Here is a 24,865-nt window from a genome sequence, read left to right as displayed (position 1 = left end):
AGTAGTTGCTATAATAGTAGCTGGAATAGAGACCTTTAAGGTCCCTTCCAATAATAAGATTCTAAACATATCATGTTTTTCCTTTGAAGCAGAAATGGGGAACAATATTTCAAATGAAGGTCATATACATATATATTTGTGTGTGTATGTATATGTATACACACATATATACATATACAGAGCAAGCAATTTGTAATATTTAGCAAAATATAAAATGCCAACATGAAACTTTAAAAATTAAGAACAGAAAATACAAATAATACATTTTTAACAAATATTTTAAATACTTCACTTCTACATTAGAGCCTAGTTTTTGGCGCCCATGAATGTAATGTTCGAGCTAGCTTTCTGGAGGTCCTCCAGATGGTCCTTGGTCTCAGCAGGATAGACACCACGAGAATGGTCAGGAATAGAGTTTAGAGTCTTTATTGTGGCTCTTCTCTTTGTGGAGGAGTGCAAGAGGCAGGAGAGCCACCAGAAGGATGGTCAAGAATTTCATTTCCAGTTTTTCTCAGCCCTTAAATACCTTGGTTATGATTACATTACAGCACATTATATATGTGTGAACTAGAGAACCATTACATGAGTATATGTATGCTAAAGAACCATCATCTCATTAATTCCACTAACTTAACACCTTGTTGTAAGTATCTTTGTTTCAAGTATACTTCTCCAAAGTTCTGGCCCTCTACATCAGTCGACTATAATATAGAATTAAAATACTCTTTTTTTTTAGGGTTAAGGAGAGAAGGAAGACAGTGTAATGATCTTGTGACATCTAGATACCAAGTCATAGGAAGAATAACTGAAGAAGCTAGAGATAATTGGACTGAAGACATGAATTCTAAAAGGACACAAGCCCTGGCTTCTAAGACAAAAAAAAAAAAAAAAAAAAAAAAAGGGTTTTAATAGCCAAAGCTTTCTTGAGAAAATTTTTGTTTCCCTGTCAGCTAAAAATTGAGTAACTGTAGTTTTTGTCTTGATGAGGTTTCTGAAACTCAGAGAAATGAGTGACTCACACCAAGGTCATATAACCAGGATGTGACAGAGCAAGGATTTGGACTCAGTTCTTCTGATAGAGAGTTCAGGCCTTTTATTCCCTGTACCCAGGAGTTCTTAATCTAAAGAACATACATTTATTTTTTATTTTCACTGGTTTAGTATCTTTATTTCTGATTAATTTGCTTCCTTTAAAAATGTTATTCTAAGAAGGAATTCAGAGAGGTTCATGACAAAAAAAAAGGCTAAAAGTCTTGAGTTCTTCTACCACGTGCTTCTTGGAGGAACATGGTAGTCACAATTCCTTAATTGGGTAGGATGTTGAAGCACTTAACCTTTAAGGCCCCTTCTAACTTTGAGTATAAGATGACTTGTTCTTCCATTCTCTTTAATCCTCCTTGACCCGAAAACACATTTATGCTAGTGATCTTCGGGAAATCCAAATAAGGACCTTGTAGTTCATGGTCAGAACTACAGAATCAGTATTCTAAGTAGCCACAAAATGAAAACTTCACCAAACACAGACCCATTTGATTTGAAATATGTGCTAGAATCCATTTTCTAAGATGAAAGATTTTTAAACAAGAAAAATAGAATAGTTAAAAATTATTGTACATTTTTAAAAACATTTTTCACTTACAGAAATTAGTGAAATGAATGAACCTCAATTTATATAGAAATTCTCATGATATATACTCATTAGGAACACCCTTCTTCCTCTTTTTTTTTTTTTTAAATTTCAGCAGGCCTATGATTTCATCATTGAATAAATTCCTCTATTATGACAATTTGATACCTTCTCTGCAACTTAGAATCTTTTACAAAGATGCTTGGGCCATTGAGAATTTTACTGAATTGTTCAAGATTACTGAACCTCTGGATAGCCCAGGTTTTCTTGACTCAGAAATCAGTTCTCTGTCCACCCCACTTCTGCTCATCTTGAGCACTATATGTGATTTTTTTCTTGTTCTTCCCTCCCAAAACAAAAAATAGTATTAGGGAATAACTTCGAGAATTTTATAATTAGAATCTCAGGGGTATGTAGACCTTAGGTTTGGAGTATGGCTTATGCATATCATTAGTCCAAGCTGATCATTTTCATCTCAATCTGGAATCCCTTTCATTGCTTCCTAAGAAGGCTTTCAATCATAGATTTCTAAGTATCATCACAGAAGTCAGCCAAATCTTTATTTGGTTCCTTGAATGTCAAAGTCAAACTCTACCACTTCCTTCCCAAAACAATAAAAAAGAATAGCTCTCATTGCTCATAAATTAGAGAATGTTATTTCTAGATGTGGGGAAGAATTGTTCACCTAAGGCTTTCAGAAGAAAGTAATGTTTCCTACTGGAGCATTCTACTTACAGTGCAAGATAGCATCATATTGTAGGTTTGCAGTCCTACCTCTAATTCAAGTCCTACCTCTAATTTAGAAGCTATATGGCCATAGACAAATTACTTAACCTGTCTGAATCTGTTTCCTCATATGTTAAAGGGGTAAAATACATGTAGAATTTATTTCACAGGTTTGTTACAAGATCAAAGAAGTAGCTCTGAGAGAGAGATTAAGAAGCCATCTAATTCAATCTTTTCATTTTAAAGATGACGAAATTAAGGCACAAAGAGGTTGTGACCCTCAGGGACTAGTGTCAGGCAGAATGTTGAACCCTGCCATTCTATATCTCTTGCACACTGTTATCTATTATACCAAGATGTCTCTATGAAATAATGTTGAAAAGTTTCTTGAAATCTTTAAAGTAACATGTAATTGGGATCTATAATTATTATTGTTGCTATTGAGGATACAAAGAGATATAAATAGGTCTTATTCTCAAAGAATTTATAATGGGGAGAAAAATGTAGAATATGTAACATACAAAGAAAGACAAATAAAAAGACTAGACAGAGAACAAGAACAAATGAAAGGAGAGAAAAGTAACTTAACATGGTGTGAATTCTGGGATAGCTCTCTGAAGGGCTCAGAATCAGCTAGAGTCAGGATAAGCAAAAGTCCTTGCCCCACGTTGGGTGCAAGGGGAGTTTCTGGAGGCAGCCTTGGCTTTAGTTCCTGTACCAGTAATCCCCAAAATGCAGCCAGGAGTTAAAAGTCCAGATCCTATATTACGGTCCTCAAAGTCTTGAATCTTTTCCTGTCAGAATGTCTCCAGCCAGCTTCAGTCTTTAGCTCCCTCTGAATCCAAAGCCTCCAGCCAGCAAGAAGGTAGACGTAGGAATGAAATCTTGACTCTGAATCTCCTAGAGTGTGGGAATTGTGGGTTTCCCAGAATTTAATCCTAGATGTGAATCTCCCGGAAGTCCATGAGCAGGCTTTTCCTTTAGACTTGTAAATCTCCTGGACTTGGGAATCCACTGAATCCTAGCTCTGAATCTCCTCAAGCTTCCCCGAAATTCTCCCCATGACTCACTGCCTGACCCCACTCAATGTTGGCTTCTTATATCCTCACAGAAAGTGGGCTTGTGGGAACTCCTTACAGAACCAATGAATGAGCTCCTTTAAAGGTGTATTCTCCCTCAAAGGTTTGGATTCCTTTAAAGGTGTAAACTCTGAGCTAGAGAATTGTTAAGTACCGACTTAGCACCTTGTAATAATCCTAACAACATGGGAAGCAAGAAGGAAGAAGACACTTCTGAGCTGGGTCCTAAAGAAAGGGATCAACTTCATATGAAAACAAGAAGTATATTTTAGGATTGAAGGATGAATGAGCTAAGAGGGAGACTAGAGAGAGTAGGACAAGAATAGGAAGTCTGATAAATAAGGAGATTAACTTAAAATAAAACCAGACCTGGTGAGTATAAGAAAGTATTTGGAGGAACTGCAGTGCTTGTTTAAGAAAAAAATTAGGATTCTCCCTCCTTCTACAGGAAGTTTATGCCTTGATAAGAAGAAAACTGAAGTGTGGGGATCTTCTCATTCACTAAGATATACTTTTTTATATCAAATCTTAGTCACTGGTGAATATGGACTACTATCTTTTTTTTTCCCCCCTCAATGTCTTAAGGAACCTGATGTTAAAGTTCTACTTGAAGGTTACTACATGTAGGCCAACTTGAAAAACTCTTTAATTACAGCAATAATATAATATTACTCCTCTTGATCATTCTTATGGGCCTGTTGTCATCTTAGTGAGTCAAGGAATGATATTTTGTTGATTTCTCAGGTACCTTTCAATCCTAGACCATGTACAGAACAACAATCTTGTGTGTAAAGGCAGTAGGACTAGATGACTCAAAGAACTCTTAATTCAACTCTCAAATTCCATGAACTCTTAACTACATGTGATCTCATCATATGGCTCATTTGCATCAAACTAAATGGTACTTTAAAACTTAAGTTCCGTGTTTTTCTTAGGTTCCTTATGAATTGGGATATATTCCTTTTCTCCAAATTAATCAGGCCATAGGTTTTTGAAGAGAAGTAGTCTATATTAAAGTCTGGAAATGTAGATTGGGACTATATTAGGAAGCACTTGAAATGTCTAACAGAGGTTGAAAATTGATCCTAAAAGTAATAGAGAGTCACTGGAGTGACTAGTCAGATCTCTGCTTTAGGAAAATCATTGATAGTTATATATGGGATAGTTTGGGAAGGGGAGAGGGAGAGTTGTGACAAGAACAAAGAATGCACTGGTCTAGGTGAGAGTAGGTGAAATGTTGTGAGATGTAGAGGAGGTAAAAATGGAAAGATTTGGAAATTGGATACTGACTCAGCTATTACCAACTTAGGTAACTAGACCAATGCTGGTATCCTTGATAGAAAAAAGAGAAATTTAGAAAAGCTATAAACTTTAGGGAAGGACTAGTGAATTCTGTTTTAGACATGTTAAGTTTAAGATATCATTGAAATTTCCAGGTGGAAATGTCTAAATATTGATGGTATTGGAGCTCAAAAGAGCTAGTTTGAGAGACCAATGAAACATCCAAGTGGAAATGTCTGTGGAGAGACTTGTTTGCGTAATAGAGTTCATTAGACCTCTAGGAGCTGATGAGGTCATTAATCAAAAAGCACCTCTTACTAGGAATTTAAGAAAGTCAAAACAGTTCCTATCAATGCACACATGTTCTTATGTGAGATTTATGCTACTCAGAGCTTACCCCCTTCTCTTGGGGCAAGGCATAGATGCTTATGTGAGAAATATCTTGCACAGAGCTTATCCTCACTATTAGGTGGCAAGACATGGATGATAATTCAGCAAAATAAATGAAGAAGCTGTTGGACAGGTAGGAAGAAAACAAGAAAGAGCTGTATTACAAAAACCCATAGAGAAGAGAGTGGTCAGTAGCGTCAGATTCTGCAGAAAGGTCAAGATGGATGAAGATTGAGAAAAGAATACCAGATTTGACAGTTAAGAGATCATTGGTAACTTGGGAAAGAGAAATTTCAGGTGAGTGAAATTGGAAACAGCAAATTTAAGAGTAAAGTTATTTTGATTTGTATCATATCAATAGATACTTATTAAATACTATTATGCCCGGCACCAAGGTCAATACAAAATTCCCTTAGAGAACTTAAATTCTTGTAAGGGAGATGACCCGTAGATAACTAAAATATGAAGTCATATGTTTTCTCAATACATAAATGAGATGCAACTAAATTATTCTAATGGGTTCTGATGAGGAAAGAGTCATAATTAATTGAGAGAGTCAGGAAAAGTTCAGTGAAGAAAATGGCATTCACAATTAGCTCTTAAAAGATAAGTAGAAGAGATGGGGAATCAAGGCAGTGTTTAAGCCAGCAAGAATTTTTAATGTTATTATGTGCCGGGCACTTTGCTATGCACTGAAGATATTAAAAAAGGGGGGGAAAATAATAGTCTCTGCTCTCAAGAAGCTCATAGACTTAATGGGTATGGCATGAACAAAAGCATGGAAATAGGTAAAAATAGAGTGGATATGGGAGCTGCCAGCAGATCAATTAGGCAAGATTATATAATACAGAGAAGAGAATAATGCGAAACAAGCCTACAATGGAAGAATGACATCAATTTGTGCAAAACCTTGAATATCAGGTTAAGAAATTTGAATTTTACCAGGTTAGCAACAGGGAATCACTGGAAGACTTCTAATCATTTTAGTCAACAATGGGAAGCTAACAAAGCATGCAGGACTAAAACATGGAAATTTTATTAAATAACTTTGCTGGGGAAATGACTTATGTTAGAAAGAATAAGAGACTGAATAAGTAAAAGACTGCATCAAAGAATGAGATCCCTGGTATTTAACTGACGCTTAAGACTTCAGGTATGTCACATTTCTGATTTTAGATTTCTAAAATTCCAGTTTTACTACACAAAGAGTGTTGATAATTACTTGATTTTACCTTTTAATTGAATAAAATCCTTAGGATTGGGACGGGGCTTTCATAAGAATGTATGATTTAGAACTAGAATGAACCTTAGGGATCAACCAATCCATCCTTTTCACTTTACAGGTAAGGAAAACAGGCCAAAAGATGTCATGAGGCTTGCCAAGGTCATACAGGTACAAAGTAGTAAAGGGAGAGTTAAAATACAGATTCTGTGTTTTTAAATCCAATTTTCTTTTTATTGTACCATACTACCTCTGTAATTATGCAAAATTTAGATCCACTTATTTGTTTCTCTACACACAGGGTTCTCTTAAGAAATTAAGCTCAATGATAAGATCTCTATACTATTTAGTTTTTTGTTTTGTTTTGTTTTGTTTTTTAAAGAAAAATTAAGAAAAAGACTCTACCACAGTGCTATTCAGAATAAAAGGAATAGTCTCTGAAATGAGAAATGGCCTTTTCCTCATCCTTTCTTTTTATTTATTTCATTTATTTATTTACTTACTTTTTTTTGCTGAGGCAATTGGGTTTAAATGACTTGCCCAGGGTCACACAGCTAAGAAGTGTCAAGTGTCTGAAACCAAATTTGAACTCAGGTCTTCCTGACTTTATGGCTGGTGCTCTATCCACTGTCCCACCTAGCTGCTCCTCATTCTTTATTTTTAAAAAGTGCCAAAGTACTCTCGGGATGTAAAATTAGGGCCTAAAATCAGAGTATAATGCAATATTGGGAGTCAGAAAACTTGGGGTAAAGTCCCAGAGTCATGTAATGAACAAAGTAACATGGGTAAGTCGCTTCACCTCTATCTACTTACCTACCTTTGCTGGATGTGTTGTAAAGAGAGAACTTGATAGTCTAAAGACCCCATAGCAGTTAAAATTGCTGTTACACAGTTCTGTCTGATAGTCTTACGTAGGTATAGTTTCAAAAACTCAAGATACCTGGAAGAAATTAAAATCTCTTACTCCAGTCACTTAATTTTGTAAATAAGGAAATTGAGGCATAAAAGAATAAGGAACTGCAAGAGCTGAGGCATTGAAATAGTAAAGTACAAAATATATTCAAGTAGAAAATATCACCATTGCATCATAAATTTAGAGTTGAAAGGAGGTCATATATCCCTTCATTTTTCAGATGAGGAAGCAGACCCAGAGAAATTAAGTGATTTTTAAAAGACCACACAGGTTGTGACAGAGGCAGGACTTGAAATCAGGCTCTCTTAACTCCAAATTCAGTCTAGCTGTGAGGCATAATATATGGAGAGAGAATGTGAAAGTTGTGAGAAATTTAAGAGTTGGTATTAAATCTAATCTGGGCAGCAGTGCTTAAGGGTAAGAAACTAGCAAAAGACTAGTTCTGCTGATGCTTACTGTAGTAAGTTGGGATGATGTGATTATGAATGATATACTAGAAGAGAATGAATTAAAAAAATTTTGTTAAACATTTAACTATTAGTCAAGAACTGATTTCTGAACCAGGGACACACAATTTTTGCAATACAAAAAACTAGTAGGCAGTCCCTATTTTAAAACTCATACTTCATGTAGAAGAGACAACTTTATAGAAGATCTGCAGGGTGAATAGAAAAGGCCTGCAGTTTTAGGACTACAAGAAATGGTAAGGTCCGGTGACCTGAGTCATTGGGACAAGTAGCAATGTTCCAGGTTTTTAAGGTGTACCAGCAAGTTGGATGAAAATGCCTAATAGTTGACCTAGCAGTTCTAAAGGTAGAGCAGAAAGAAATGCTTGGAGGTTCTTATAATTCAGTGGCAGGACAAATAGTTAGGTTTAACAGTCACTATAAGGATTGTAGTTGGTAATTTGAAGCTAACTCAAGCAGAATGTAAATTTGCAAAATAAGAATCCATAAAAATTTGACTCATGTCACTTTCATCCAAAATAAGAGGTGGGTTTGAAAGAAGGTTAAAGATAAAAATTAGAGTAAGAAAGTAGATTTAAGTAAATAAAATAAGAAAATAGATACCATTTACCATGCTATCTTTTGTCCTGTTTCACAATCTCTGATTAAAAGAGTAACATCTTTTTTTTTAAATTTATTTAAAATTAAATAAAAAATAAGAAAATACACAATAAAAAAGAAAGACAGAAAAAAGGAAAAGTTTTAAAAATCATTGTCATGTGTTCAGCAGAACATCAGGGAGGATTCAAAATAAGTAACAAATTTCCATTTCAAGAAAGCATATATAATATAAGACATTATGTTCATGCCTGTCCATCCTTAGGAGTTATTCTTTTGTTCTCTGCTGTGCAGTTTTTATTTTATTCTTTTCCCTCTTTTCTTTCCCTCTACCTATTCCAAATAGGCTACAGCTAAGCATGGATACATTTTTACACACACACACATACACACGCATTTATACATGCATCTGAAACAATATAAATATAACTGACATAATGTAGATTTCTCTCTTGATTGAATCTTTATGTTTGACTTTGAGATTAATGATTACTAGCCCTACTTTTTTTTCCCCCTAATAAATTAGATTTTGGATCTTTGTTACTTTATGTATATCTCTTATTTTCTATCTCTGCTAACTTTTCTACTTTAAACTAAAGTAAAACCTCCCCCAACTCATAGATCCCTCCTTTACCTTCTACACCCATCCTTTTCCCTCCCTTTTTATCCCTTCCCCATTAATCTAATACTACTTATACCACTTTTGTAAATCTATACATTCTTCTATACCCTACCTTATCCTCCTTATTTCTTTATAGATTTTGGAGGTACTATGCCCTTCATGGTGTGTGTGTCTGTGTATATATAAAATGTATATATGGTTGTATATATTGTTCCCTATTTAACCATTTCATTGCTGATGTGAGTAGGTTTTCAGGACTACTAGCCCTACTACCCCATCTAATGCCTCTGTGTCAGTTCTTCTCTGCAACTCATTCATATAGCATAATTAATTTTTTTTACCTTTTCCTAGACAATTTGCTTTTTAGAGTCAGATCATACTCACCTCTGCCCCAATCTTTTTTTTTTTTATATACCCAGTTATCGATGTCAATTTTAGATGTATGGTTTATATTTCCATATATATAACATAAAGTTTGTCCTTGTTGAATCCCTTGAAATATTTTTGATGTTAACTCTTATGTTAAATTTTCTATTGAGTTCAGGTTTGGTTGAGACAAAATCTTGAAAATCTTTGAGTTCACTGATTGTTGGTATATAATATCGTAGGACCTACAGTTTAGTAGCTGCTAACAAATCCTGTACTGTTTCAATTATAGCCCCGGAATATTTGAATTGTTTTTGTTTGTTTCTTTTAAAATTTTCTTTTTGATCTAGGGATTTTGAAATTTAGCAATAATGCTCCTATGTGTTTTCCTTTTAGGATCTTTTTGAGGTAGTGATCTGTGAATTTGTTTTTTTCCCTTCTATTTCTACTTTGTTCTGTCAGGGTTCTTTTTTTTTTGGTCACAGCTTTCAGGTAGTCAGATTATTCTTCGGTTTTCTCTTCTTGATCTGTAGTCCAGATATGTTATTTTTTTATACAATATTTTACATTCTTCTACTTTTTTTCATTTTTTTTTTTTTTTATATTTTGTTTCATTATTTCTTGGTCTCTTAAAGCTTTATTGGCCTCCCTTGCCTATTTCTGATTTTCAAAGAATTATTTTCTTGTTTAATATTCTGTATCTCCTTTTCTAGGCTGACCTTTTCAGATCACATAATCATCTTGTTTTTCCTGGATGGGCCTTTTTTTTTTTTTTTTTTTTTAAAGTTTTTCCCCAATCTCTCTCATTTGATTTTTAATCTTTTTTGAGTTCTTTTGGAAATTCTTTCTGGGAAGTAGCCATTATTATTTGGGGTAGGGAGAGGCCTTTTTTCTTCAATGTCCTCCTTTGAAAATGAACCCTTAGTTTTTGCTATTGCCATAATAAGTTTCTGTGGTTGGGTTTTTTCTCTCTTGCCTGCTTTTTTTTTTTTTTTTTTTAATAGGAACTTATTAGGATAAGCACCCCTAATCCTGAGATGGGGAGAATAGTGCCTTTGATTTTCACTTCCTCTCTTCCTTCTGGCCTGGAACCTCAAGGAATTCTACTCTCTTGCATGTGCCCATAGCTAACAGCTTCCCTACCTCACTACTTCTGTGCTTACCTGGTATGTTGGTTCCCTCTTCCCCTGGGCTGTGTCCCTGTAGCAAAACTGGGCCTAAGCATTCCTTATCAAGAGAAGTTCCCTCAAGTTTCTAGGAGTCAGATCCCAGACTCCTTAGGCTGGTGGTGAAAGTTCCTGTGGTTGGGGCTGAGTACTTTTAGATCTGGAGAGCCCCAGGGCTGTTAGGTGGCTGTTTCTGCATAGGTGTTTACACTTCATATTGGTTAAAGCTCTGTCCTGGGTTCTCTATTTGGGTTTTCACTAGTTGTCCCTAGAAGTTGTCCCCTAGTTGTCTTGTTCTGCCTTGAGTCTTATTTGTTTTTTACAGGTCTGTGTTTTGCCTCGAGGCACAATTTTGTTTTGTTTTGGGAGATGATCTGGAGAATTTGGAATTTTCTGACCTACTCCATCATCTTCTCAGAATTTTCCTCAAAGAGTTCATCTTGCCAGGAGTGGCCCTTCTATTCATGTTCTTGATTCTGTCCCCTTCAGTCTCCTCTGGGAGTTTCTCCACTATCTCCTCACCTCTCCATTATTTACTGATTCCTTCTCTGCTATATTTCAGATATGTCCAGGTCTCCCCCACCCTTAAAAGAACCTTCACTAGACTTGTCACTCTATAGCTTTTCTCTTGTTCACAGATAATCTGCTTAAAAGAATACCTTAAATTCATTCATTCCATTGTAGATGGATTTCCAATCCTTCTCCAGTGAAACTATTCTCTTTAAGATTATAAATCACCTTTTAGTTCTTAAATCTCTTTGACTTATTTATCAGTCTTCATCCTTGAATCTTTAAGTAGCTTTTAATACTGTTGACCTCTCCCTTCTTAAAACTTTTCACTTAGCTTCCATAAACAGTACTTTTTCCTGGTTCTTTTGTCTATTTAAATCCTACTTCTTTGTAGTACATTATTTAGCAGCTTCTACTTTTCTTTCTCATTTTATAGCTCGCATTTCTAAGGATTTACCGAATGTATTCTTTCTATCAGATGAATGTTTGGATCTTTAAAATCCCTTTCAGCTCTAAGGTTCTTTGAAAGTATGAAAGATTGGGGTAAAGGAGGATTGCAGTGGTCCCAAAGTTTTGAATATAAAGAACTAGAAGAATGGTAGTATTAATCCAGAGGAGAAAATAGATTGGTGAGGAGGAAGACAATGAGTTTAGTTTTTAAAATGTTGAATTTAAGATGTCACTAGTTTTTGTAGGTAAAATTGCAAGTATGGACTTACCTAGTGAGAATATTCTTCTTGGATGTGATCATTGAAGACATAGGAGTGGATGAGGTCAGCAAGGGAGAAAATGTAAAAGAGGAGACACTGAAATATATTTTTATTTTCTTCCCTTTCCAGAAGTTGCCAAACCAAAGCCACGTCATGCAATGAAGAGGAAAAGGACAGCTGATAAGTCTACCAGTACCAGTGATCCTGTTATTGAGGATGATCATGTGCAGGTGACATCTTTTTTTTTTTTTTTTTTGTTCTAAGCAATAAGTTTCATTTTCCTTGTGCCATATAGTGAAGATTTAGTTGCATTGCACACTAATGAGAAGGTATCTATCATTTATTTTGCAGAGAAAATATAAATGTAATATAGTAGAAAGAAAACTAAATTTGTAATCAGAGGATCTTAGATTGTAGAGAATCCTAAGTGCTCTATAAATTTAATTATCCTCTAAGTAATTATTTTTCCAGTGTATCTTCTTTTGGCTTGAAAGTGATTCAGTTCTCAGAGGCTTCTGTTACAGAAAGCAAAATCTAGCAGCTCCTATCAAGCAGGAAGATACTGGAAATATAGACACAGTGATAGATTGTTTATCTGTTGCCTTAAAACTAACTTAGCTTAGTTCAAAGAGACTCATTACTAGAAGGATTACCATTGGGTAGTGTTTTTTTTTTTTTTTTAAAGACTATTGCAAAGCATGTAGGGAGTTACATATGTCAATGAAGGTAATAAAGACACTTTTGAAATAATGAGGTTTTGTAGTATTTGTTAAACTCTCACATATAGTGTGGACTCTACTGGAGGGTTAATGCACTCCAGGGACAAAAATATGATTAATAATAAAATAACAGTTTAGGTAAGGGCTTGTAGTAGAGATAGCACATAAAGAATAAAAAGAAGAATGTTAGTAGCTGAAGGTAGATGTTAAGAGCTCTATTCTAGGTATGGAAAGTATCATGAACAGAAAACTAGAGAGGGCAAAATAAGAATGGGGGATGGAGAACATTCTATTTGGATTGAAAATTTATACAGAAAAGGAGACTAATATGAGAAAGCACTAAAAAAAAAGGTTTGGAGTGAAAGACTGAATACCAACATCAGTTCTTTATTTATTAGGCATTAGTATGCTACTGTAGGTTTTCATACAGAGAAGTAATAGTGATCAAGGAATGCATTAGAAATGATTACTGTCAAAGTTTTCTGAAAAAATGTGATCAGCGATAGGAGAGTCTGGTTATAGGAAGACCATTTAGACGGTTTTTAGAACAGTCCAGTTAAGAAATAAAGCTCTGGACTAGAGTTGTGCCAATGATTTTGTAAAAGAGAACACAGAGTACTTATTTTGGTGATGGAATCAACAAAACTCTTTGGGTATGGTAGGAAAAGGAAAAGATAAAAATGATTTTAGGGTTATAAGGAAACAGCATTTTTAAAAAATATTACTACAAATAAATTTAAATTTAAATTTGTTTTGCATCACTTTTGTCTTTCATTATCAACAGGTTCTTGTCTTAAAATCCAAAAATCTTGTTGGAATCACATTGACCAACTGTGGAATCACAGACCTAGTATTAAAAGATTGTCCTAAGATGATGTTCATTCATGGTAGGTTTTTATATCCAAGGTCTGGAGTACTTACTCTGTTAAACTAAATATTAAATCATTGTGTTACGAACATGAGCATCTTTAAAAAGTGAGTTCTCATATGCATGATTGATAATTAAGTAGTCAACAATAATATTTCAACTAAGAGAAAGAGAGAATGGACAGTTTTAGTGATTGCTAACTTTAGATTCTGGATTTTGTCATAAGGAAAAAGAGTTTCTGGTACTTCCTTTTAGATGTAGGTAGTTTCATACCCTGAGGAATGTCTTTTCAAACTTTATCAAAAGAGTAATCATGGCTTCTATCATTCCTAATCATATCTTTGTACCTGAAATGATTGTTCTTTAGTGATTATGTTGAAGTTCATGTACAGAAATTTTCTTGTCTTGCCTATAGAGAATCATAAGGTCTTCTTATAATTACCTCAAATAGCGGCATCCTATGAAATTACTATTCCCAAATTAAGTTATTTATATTTGTGATTAGCATAATAGACAAAACAGCACATCTCACTAGAAGGTAATCATGATGATAAAGGCTTACTTTGAAATCATCTACAATTTTCTTGATCATGTGGCTTAAAGAAAAATGATCCTCAGTTCTCAAAGATGTATCAGCTGAACACCAGCTTCATTAGGGCTTACAAATGGAAACTCATCTTGTAGAGGCCTAGCAAAAGACTGTATAATGGACCAGGTGATCTTTAAGATTTCTTGCAGCTTTCTAATCCTGTGATCTCAAGTATGATGGGTTTTAACCTGTGACCCAAGTATTTCTGGACTAATGGAAACAGAATAGCCACATGGACAATTCTTATTTCCTGTTATCATCTTTATTTGTGAATAAGGTCAGAGAAGAGATCATATTATTATAAAAATGGATAAGTATTATTAGAGGTAATCTAGTCCAACTTTCTCAGCCATGTTCTGGAATCCCCTCAATAGCACCTTTGACCAGATAACACTTTTGAACATTTCACTGATTAGGCAGACATGACCTCTAGAGGCAATCCATTCCTGATTTATACAGTTCTGATTTATAGATAATTATCCCTTACATTATCTTCCCCATTTCCCTGTAATATCCAGCCATGGTCTTAATTATGTCTCAGAGCTATAAAAAGTATCTCTCTTAGAGCTACTTCACCCATGAGGTAAAGACATATATAAATCAGAGGACTGACTAGGAAATGGAACTTCTACATGAGGGCTCAGCAACATTTATTTAAATACTTACCATTTTCATAGATATCATATGCAGTGCAAGGCAAAGAGGACTATCTTTGGAGTCAGAAAGATTAAGTTGAAATGATCAAGGATTTTGTAGCCATAAAATATTTCACAAATGAGTGTGATAATCATAGATCATAGAAATAGAGATGGAAGTAAACTTAAAGGCCATCTAATCTAAATAGTCATTTTACAGATGAGGCAGTTGTGACCCATTGATTAATTTGCCCCAGGTCATATAGGACATGTAAGCCCAAAAGGTCATGTAAGTAAGAAAACCAGAATTTGAGCTCAGTTTCTCCAGCACCTTTTCTGCTTTACTTATTGCCTCTGAGTTTGACTTCATCTTAGTCTAGAAAGATTGTGACTAGTCTTTGAAATGAGTCAGAACAAGCCATGTTTCTATGTTACTTTAGTTATATTACTGGAACTTTAGAACTTTATGTTTTCTTTTGTAGCTACAAGATGTCGAGTCTTGAAGCACTTGAAAGTTGAAAATGCACCAATTGTGAACCGATTTGACTATGCTCAGTGCAAGAAACTGAATATGGATCAGGTACTAGATCAAATCCTAAGGATGCCTGCAGAAAGAAATCGGATTATATACCTTCGCCCAATGCAGCAGGTAGAGTCAACTCCACTTTTGATTAATAGGGTTATTTTTTATTACCTTACTCTTATGCATTCACTTTTTAGATCTTTGCATTTATACTGCCCCCCACATATTTTTCTTAAGAATGAACCCCATAAACCATCATTAAGGCTGCCATAGTAGAGATTCTCTAAGCAGTTAAGTTTAGCCAGGCAAAGGAAGATTGGCATTGTTGCCAATCCCTGTTGCTTCACTCCATTGTTGCCTCTTTCCCTGTCGCTTAGATTGTTGTAGTGATCTGACTTATCTCATTTTCTTCATTCTCTTTTGTCTAATTTATCTTATACTTGTTGCCAGTTGGATCTTGGTGGTATACAATTGAAAGAGAGAAAAAGAGAGAATGAGAGTGTATATGTAATGTGTATATCACTTCATCGTTCAAAGGCTTTCTAAGGATCTTTTATGGTTTCTAAACAAAGATGAAGTCATAGATTTAGAACTAGGACGAGTCTCAGGGGCCACCTAGCCCAACCCCTTCATTTTTTAGATGAGGACACAAGGCTCCAAAAAGATTAAGTGACTTTTCCAAGGCTACACAAACTAGTCAGTGGTAGAGGTAAGATTGTAACACAGGGACTAACATCCAGGGTCATTCAGGATCTGTCTTTAAATTACCTTTCCAGCTTTGTCTCTTGCTCCTCCTCCTCACCTATTCTACATTCTAGCCAAACTGAACTATTTGCCATCCTTATAATGATTCCATAATTTCCCTTTTCCATATCTTTATTCATACTCTGCCCTGTATCTCTAATGCCTTCTTCATCTGTACCCAGTGGAGTGGGTAGTTAGCTTGGTTTTTGATTAATGGTGTTATATTTTGATTCCACCAGCCTCATACATTCACCTCTTAGATCTTAGCCCATAAATTTGTACCCATCCTTCAAGGCCCAGCTCCAATGGTACCTTTGTCTCTTCATTTGAAAGTGATTTCTTCATCTCATAGCACTTTTTACTTCTCTTGTTCTTTTTTCATACTTCAATGAAGCTCTGATTTCATTGATGCAGGTATTGCCTCCCATGGTGCAAATTACAATCCATCCATGCCTTTTCATCCTATCCAACTCTTACCCATGCCATCCCACTGCAAATTTCCTACCCACAAAATGTTGGGAACCTCTCCCTAAATTTCTTGACATTTCATGGATTCTTAAGGTGCATATGGGCTGTTGCTGTTATCTCTCACTCACCATATGTCTATTCATCCTTCTTTTCTAATTCTTTGTCTCTCTGATGATGATGCCCTTTATATTGCCTCTGCCCAACTCTTTTGGTAATAAGATATAGCTATCGTGCTTGTCTTGTATCTTAGCATATTTGAGAATAAAAGTTACATATGTACCCTAATATATTTTGTAGCTTCTTAAAGACCTGCACTGTCTTTGTTTTTTTATGTCCCCTATTTCTTAACCCAATTCATTTGCACATAGTAGGTTCAAAATTAAGAGCTATTTATTTTTAGTAAATGAGTAATAGGCATTTACTGTTGGTAAACATGTGCCAAATACTATGCTTGATACTAAGGGGAAAGTAAATCAAAGACATGAACTCTGCCTTTAACAACTTATAATGTAAAGGTAAGAGTATACATGTCAAAAGAATTTAGGGCTGGAAGAGATCTTAAAGATAGTTTAGTTCAGTCCTTTAATTTTATAGATTAGCATATTGAGGCTGAAGGAGATGTCCTTTGCATCAGGTCACAAGTTAGCTAAATAGCAGAGGCGAGATTCTAACCAGCCTCTTCTTATAGTCCAGGGCTTTTTCCACTATACTATGTTGCCTCCTCACAAGAGCCTGAATTTCTCTAGCTAAACAAAATGCCTTTCTCACAGCAACCCTATGAAGTACAGATGGTAAGTGATATTATTCCCACTTTGCAGCTGAGTAAACTCTAAGGCTCAGAGAGCAGGAGGTATTTCCACACCTATATAGCTAGCTAAGTGACAGTGCCCAGACTAGAACCCAAGGGCTGTCTTGTATTCATAGCCCATCTCTGAGAGGTAGTTCTGCTGTTCCTCTGGCTCTCCCTTTCTGACCCATCTTGGCTCTGAGCCCTCCGTCTGTATCCTTCCCCTTAGGTCGACACACTGACTTTGGAGCAGAAGATATTCAGCGGCCCTTATCCCTATCACATCTGTATCATTCACGAATTCAGTAACCCTCCCAATGTGCGGAACAAAGTTCGCATTCGCAGTTGGATGGACACAATAGCAAACATCAATCAGTAAGTATCCATCTGCACAGAGGCCTAGAGAGGCCCGAAGATTTTCCTACCTTTGAGAACTAGTGCCCACAAGTGACTCAAGGTCATAGGCCAATGAGATAGTCCCATGACAAGAACAAGACCCTCAGTGGTCACTTAGTCCAACCCCTCTTTTTGTAAATGAAACTGAGGCCCAGAGAGGCTGCCCAAAGCCACACATATAGATAATGTCAGAGTCAGAGTCAGGATTCAAACTTAGACCTTTTGACTCCAAAGTCAGTTTTCTTTTCCCTGAACCACTCTGTCTCTGTTTCTGTAGGACACTCACCTAAATCCTCTTTAGATAAGTGACAGATAATGATTTTTTTCAACTTAGATTGAAAAGTAATGACACCTACAAGCAGCCATCTTATTTTTTAGTTGTACTTGAGCCAGTCATGAACAGTATTCAATCTGTATTTTAGGAATTCTATCCTGCTTTCCTTCTTTCTTGAATTAATAACTCATATTTCTAGACTTTTTAAAGATTCATAAAATACTTTCCTTACAACTCTGTGGGGTAGGTTTTTCAGGTGTTATTATTCCCATCACTCATAGCTAATAAGTGTCAGGGCCAGGACTTGGATCAGGTCTTTTGACTAGAAAATCATTTCTTTTTCCATGTTACCACATTTGCCTCTTGAATTCTATCTATTTCTAACCATTGCTTGATAGCTAAAGCCACACTCTTAGGATCATAGGGTATTAGGATTGAAAGCGACCTTATAGATCATTTAGTTCATGAAACTAAGGCCTAGAAAGGTTGAGTGACTTGCCTGAAGGAAGCCTCAGCCTTGTCATGTGACCACAAATCTTCACTGCTGTTTCACCCTGTACTTTAGGTACTCAGTCTTTTATATTCCACCAAGCCATATTGAGATTTTTGATAGAGGTGTTTATTTACAGAGGGAAAAAAATAATAATTTATAAGTGAAAAGTGTATGAAAATAAGAGCATTCCAATTACTTGACCAATAGTAACTGAATAATGCTAAACTTCTTAATTTAAATTAATTTCTTCCCCTATCTGGAATTCAGAAGTGACCCTTTATACGCTCATGATTTCCATCACGTTTAAAGGGTATACTGAAGCCAGTTTTAACAAACTGATCATTAAATTTTCAGCATGAGAGTTTTTCACTGTGAAAATCAGTAAGCACTATGCTAAATCATGGCTTAACCTATTCTTTTGTTAATTATCTAGATTTGAAAAAGAATTAGTAATGCAGATTAAATTTAAAAGGGTATACATAACAATTTTTTTTTCTGACTAGTAAAACATTTACCACTAAAACTCTGTATTGCACTTTAAACATTGCTTGAGCTCAGCAGAAGGTTAAAGGAATGAAGTCATCATCAGGCTAATGACTTGATAATTCTAAGGTTTAAGAATAATAGGAGTAATAATAGTAACTGGTACTTATAAAGTACTTTAAGGTTTGCAGAATGATTTGCATATATTATTTTATTTTAACCCTACAATATCCCTGACCATAAATCAAATGCTCCCTCACTCTATTCCTAAACTTGGAATGGAGTCTCTCTCCCAGCATTCCTATCCCTACCCAGTCTCTAATTTGTCTGACAGTTCATTGGCTACAGTAAATAAATTCAGTAGGAAGTACTGGTACATGTATAATCCTGGTGATACCATATCCTCCTGTGTTCAATACCTCTCTAGCTAAAGAAGAACCTGACACCATGACCACTGCATATAATTTTTTTCAAAATAGCTCTCACTCTTTAGGAGAATCCTTTTCTTCAAAAACATAAGACAGCTTCTCTGAGTACTTATTGTTATTTGTCTTTTGTAATGTATAGAGAAGAGAGCTCATTTAGTTTAGAAATCTCAAACATTGTAATGTTTTTTGAAAAAATCTTGGATATAGAGAAAGCTTTTTTTTTTTTTTTTGCTAATTTCTCTTCTTAACCCTTAATTACAGCTCCTATTTCTAACATGCTTTAAGGCCTCTAAGTACTTACCTTATAAGTATATCAGTGCCTTCTTTGACTTTTAAAAAGGAAGTAACTTGGCCAAGATCATATCAGTATGTGGAAGATCCAGGATTTGAACCCAACCTTCCCAAGTTAAAAGTCTAGCCATCTTTCCAGTTTACAAGACTCAGAATGTGCTTGATATATGTGCATATAAATAGGTACAATAGAATCAACCCTTCAGTCAGTCATAAGCAGTATTTTGAACATTCTCCTAAAATATTCTCATTTCTGTAATTTACCTTGTGTTTTCCTCTTTGCCTGCAGAGAACTCATTAAGTATGAGTTTTTTCCTGAAGCCACACGAAGTGAAGGAGACCTGAAGAAGTACACCAAATACCCTTGGGGGAGAGAAATTTATACTTTAGAAGGTAACTTTGGGAGACATACATACAAACACATACCCACATGACATTTGTTTTCTTAAGCAAGACTTGATGCTTATATGAGATTCGTAGGGATTACGTCAGCAGTTTCAAGAACAGTGAATCAGCACTGATTAAAAAACTTCACAAAATCCAGGATTTAAATTGATGCTATATCCCTGCTAATAATAGGACATGAAGAAGGATGACTGTTGGATTGCTTGTATACATTTTTATGAAAGGCCTTCACAATAGTAGTACTTAGGTATAATTTAAAAGTTTGAAAATTGAACAAAAGAGAATGTTAGAATAAGAAAAAGAATATAGAATTTTGCATATTAAGACTTAGGAAAAATCTTGGAGTACAGTCAAATGCATTCATTTTATAAAAGAAATTGAGGTCCAGAGGAGAAAGGGATTCCCTAAATCATACCTTTAGCCTATAACAGGAGCAGGTCCATATTTCCTGATTATTAAATTCAGTGATCCTTTCTTTCAGCCATAATATTTCTTAGATGACAGGTCAATAGGGAGAACACACCTCAAATTCTCTTTTAATTGATATTCTTGTCATTGGCTCTGGGAAAATTGACCTCCTGTATGCATTCTTGTTTTAGGTGTTGTGGACGGAGCTCCATATTCCATGATTACAGACTTCCCATGGTTGAGATCACTACGAACAGCAGAGCCTAATAGCTATGCAAGATATGACTTTGAAGATGATGAAAGAAGTAATTACTGTTTGCTGCATTTGCTTGTTTTGTTATACTTGATTGCTTAGAGACCTCTGATATTTTAGTTGAATACTCTTCAAGAAATGTAAACTTTGAAATGTTCTAAAATATTGAAGGTTTTCTCCCCCATTTTCAAAAAATGGCCCTGATTTATATTTAAAAGAGGAAACCATCAACATAAAGCATTTAATAGTTGCTGAGATTTCATCTGCAAGAGGGAATAGATTTATTCTACTTAGACCAGAAAACAGAACTTAGAGGTATAGGACAAAACTCCAGGAAGACAGATTTTGGCTCACATAGGGAATCTAGAAATAAGAATAGATGACCTCACAAGACAGTAAAACCTGAAGAGTCCTTGTGGATGCTGTTTTAGAAAAGATTACTGTTCAAGTGGGGCTTGGGTTTTGAACCCTCTGTCATTTTAGTTAGTCTGACGTGCTGTAATTTTGATTTCCTCCACTAAGTTTTTATATTAACTATGCTACTAAAGGTAAAACAAATATAATTTATAAATGACATGTTTGATTATTTAAAATTTTTCCTCAATATTTGTTCTTAAAATTAAAGAAGAATTAGTTTCATTGAAAGTCATTCAGGTTATTAGAAGTTTCTATATTGTTGGACTTGTGTTGAATCAGATATCTCTTGATTGGGTAGACTGTTCTTTTGTATTTCTTTCTTGATATGAACTTACATATCCAATCAAACTATAATAAATATTCCTTAAAGGATCATAGAATTGTAGAATCAGGTCTAGAAAGGACTTAAGAGGTCAGTCATCTTAATTACCAGACCCCTCATTTTTAAGCCCCAAATTTTCCAATTCAAAACATTTATAAGTACAGATAAAAAATAGCAAATTCAAGTAGTATTCGACTCTTCTAATTCTAAATACATTTCTCTTTTCTTATCATTCTCTTACTGCTTACCATTATAGTGTTTAACATTGTATTTTGATATAACTAGTCTTGAAACATTGGTCTTTTTGTTTTTTTTGCTTTTGTGAAACGCTTTGCTATATAATAAAGCTGCCTCTAAGAGGACATGCAGAAACTGGTTTTTGAAATTAATAATCATGTCATTCTTCCCCCTTCTTTTTCTTCCCAGCCACCATTTATGCTCCTCGGAGGAAAGGGCAGCTCTCTGCTGATATCTGTATGGAAACAATAGGGGAGGAAATCTCAGAGCTGCGTCAGATGAAGAAGGGAGTTTTTCAGAGAGTGGTTGCCATTTTCATCCATTATTGTGATGTCAATGGAGAGCCAGTAGAAGATGACTACATATGATTGGGTTGCGTGTGCCCCACCAGCCACTGGTTACTCCCACTTTCCAGCTATTCCTCTGGTAGAAAACAAGAGGATGTGTTGGACTGCCTTAGTGCACTGCAATGTCTCAGGGCCAGGTCCTCAAAGGGGGTGGGGGATCCTGGCTTGATTTGGTGTAGAGTATGTAGTAAATGTATAAGGAACATTAACAGTGTGTACAAAGATTTGTACATAGCGGAAATATTGGGGTTGGGGGGGAAAGCTTCTTGGAGCTCAGACTTTATATCATATGTTTATAGCAATTTAATTTAAAAATCCATTTAAATGAAGGCAGGTAATACAGAAGAGTTGACACAGTTGTTTGTTTTTCTTGGCTTTTTCAGTTCCTAAGTGTCTCTTCATTTGCCAAGCCAAGACCTCAGTTGCTTCATTCAGAAAAATCATTGGCGTCTCCTTAAATCTGTGCCTTTTTCTTCCTGAGTGAGTCTGTTTGAGTAAATCTGTTGAGCAGTTTGTGTGTCTCGAGTGCATTTAAAAAAAAAAAAAAACAATCTGAGTGCTGTAGCATAGGAGAACACGATTGGAGAGGGTGGAATAAGATTTTCTGTACGAGACTGTACTTTCTATTTTTTTTAAAAACATTACAGTTTCCACATTTCTTAAAATCAAGTAAATAAAAAAAGGCTTATGGACTGAAATTCCCTGAGTTTGAAAACCTGAATTCCAAAGCATTTTCTAGTTATTTATTTCCACATTCGATTGTGTATTTGTTTTATCTTGGAATATGAAAATAAAACTTTATTACAAACTGGGTTACTTTATTATTTATTTTTTGTGGGTTTTGTTTGCCTTGAAACCAGAGCCTTATTTTCAGCAGGCAGCAGGTGATACTACATGAAGACATAATGATTGCATGAATACTGAGATGATTTCTGGACTTTTATTTAGTTGAATTTTTTAACTCTCTGCAAAACTAGGAGAAAATGGAAAAAATGTTTTGCTAATCAGGTTTGTGGCATGCCACAGCAAATCAATTGAAGGAACTATATATGGGTAGCCTGGAAAAGAGAAGACTTAATCTGGGACATGCTGGTCAATTTCACATACTTGAATGATCTTCTGGGGAAATGGGGATTTGGATTTGCAATTGCCTGACTTCAGAGGTCAGAATTATAACAATGAGTAGAAAATTCAGAGAGATACACAGATTTTGGCCCATTCTAAGGAAAAACTTTCTAACAATTAGAGCCTTCAAAGTGCAAGTGGCTACCTCAGGAGACATGGGGCTTCCTGGTCACTATAAGTTGTCAAATAGAAGCAAGAGGATCACTCGAAGAGGAAGCTGTAGAAGGGTGGCTACTGAGGTGTGGCAATGTAGGATTTATTCTAATAAATATACCTTGATTTTCCATGTCAAGTGTTAGAAAACACTTTCTCCAGAGCAGCCTTGAAGGAGACTGAATAGTCTTATTTCCATCTTACAGATGGGGGAATACATGTTCAAAAAAGTCAAATAACTTGCCTGAGGCCACTCACATCAGTAGCAGATAGGACTGAAAAGAAGGTGTTCTGACACCAGAGCCAGTGCTTCCTATCACATCAAAAACTCCCTCCCTCTGTGGTTGACTTAGGAACGTGGGATATTAAACTGAAAAGGATTCAGAGGTCATCCTAATCCAATTTCATCTTAAGGTGAGGAAAACTGAAGCCTAGAGTGGTGGTCATTTGCCATATGTAAAATGGGGATACAACTTGCACTACTTGTCCCTGGAAAAGTTTCTGTAAGGGTTGCAAAATTCTGAACCATCCATTGTTCATGCATGTGGCGGGTGAGGGCTAGAAATTATGCCTGTGGAAGAGGGATATGATTCTAATAAAGGTCTTAAAGAAGGGTGACAAATTGGGAGAAGTGGCGAGGAGGACATATTTTGGCTTAGTACCTTTCCAAGAAGAGAGGAATTGTGCTATGGAAGGAATAGTGCTGAGCCTGAAGTTGGCTAGGCTTGAGTCTTGGTTCAAGTGTTTAGTGGCATAATTAAGTAAAATGAAGATGCTGATATTACTCACCTCATAGGGTTATTTAGTAAAGTGTTTCATATTTCTCTGTTTCCTGAAGATCTGCCAAGTTTTCTCCTAACAGCTCCATGTACCTAAATAGCATAGGAATGACCCAACTCCTTTGGAGATAAAATAATTTGCCCATAGTGACAAAACTGTAAGTGTTGGAAGTGGGGCTTAAAATTCAGGTCTTCAGCTTCAGAACAGCGACTTTTGTGTTATATTACACTGCTTTTTGCAGGAAAACGTTTGTATCGTGTTGATTCATCAAGCACCAGACCAATGTGTCTATGTACAGGCAGAAGTAAATTTTCTGAGAAAAACTGAGCCATACTTTTCTCAGTCACTGGAGGGCACTGCTCTCTGATTTTTAATGGCATTTAAAAGCCTGAGCATCTTGCATATTCCACTTTTCCAGCAGCCTATCTATATAAAAATTACATGATGGCCAAGCCAAAACCTTAGAACATAGAACAGTTCAAGACAGAAAGGGATTTCAGTGAGAGCCTAGGGTTACAGATCAGATCAAAAGGAAGCCCTCAGTTCAAATCCTGCTTGCATCTTGGTATGATACAGCAAAATCTCTAAGCCTTGTTTTCTATTAAAAAAGAAAGAAAAAGAGGAAAAGAAAAAAAAAAAATCTGCCTTACAGGGCTGTGAAGATAAATGAAAATATGTGCTTCAGGAACTCTAAGCCCCAAATGAGTATGAGCAGCTATGCTAATTATTATTGCCTTTGCTATACCCCAACCCTGCCCCCATGCTTCATTTAAAGAGGAGAAAACCCAGAGATGGAAAGTCATTGCTAAAGATCACATAGCACATCCGCAGGAAATCTTGGAGCTATAACAGAAATATCCCTTCTAGTCCAGGTATCTTTTCCTGCCTGACAATTTTATGAATCACAAATGCAAAGGAGTGATAGTTGCCCTGGTAAGTTCATTGCTATTATTTATGGTAGTGTGGGGGAGATGGCAGAAGGGAGGGGCACAATTCAGGAAATCAGTTTACACAGAATTTCCATATGATCTTTAACTTCAAATT

The 24,865-nt window shown here is 35.6% G+C and overlaps 1 protein-coding gene across 3 annotated transcripts in view; it reads left to right on the top strand.

Annotated features, from left to right (window-relative positions):
• FBXO38 (F-box protein 38) overlaps positions 1 to 22,575 on the top strand; it is a 120,320-nt gene extending 97,745 nt beyond the window's left edge. For all 3 annotated transcript variants that reach the window (XM_074292144.1, XM_074292147.1, XM_074292145.1), the window contains 7 exons: positions 11,806 to 11,906; positions 13,180 to 13,282; positions 14,970 to 15,136; positions 17,239 to 17,384; positions 19,664 to 19,767; positions 20,379 to 20,492; positions 21,606 to 22,575. In XM_074292144.1, the coding sequence (XP_074148245.1) occupies positions 11,806 to 11,906; positions 13,180 to 13,282; positions 14,970 to 15,136; positions 17,239 to 17,384; positions 19,664 to 19,767; positions 20,379 to 20,492; positions 21,606 to 21,784 (914 nt within the window). In that variant the 3' untranslated portion in view covers positions 21,785 to 22,575. The remainder of the gene's footprint in view (positions 1 to 11,805; positions 11,907 to 13,179; positions 13,283 to 14,969; positions 15,137 to 17,238; positions 17,385 to 19,663; positions 19,768 to 20,378; positions 20,493 to 21,605) is intronic.
• Positions 22,576 to 24,865: the final 2,290 nt, after the last annotated feature.

This window comes from Sminthopsis crassicaudata, chromosome 2 (genome assembly GCF_048593235.1).
Source record: "Sminthopsis crassicaudata isolate SCR6 chromosome 2, ASM4859323v1, whole genome shotgun sequence".
NCBI classification, from domain to species: Eukaryota; Metazoa; Chordata; class Mammalia; order Dasyuromorphia; family Dasyuridae; genus Sminthopsis; species Sminthopsis crassicaudata.
Note: the sequence above shows the minus strand (reverse complement) of the source record. Positions and strands in the feature narration are given on the sequence as shown.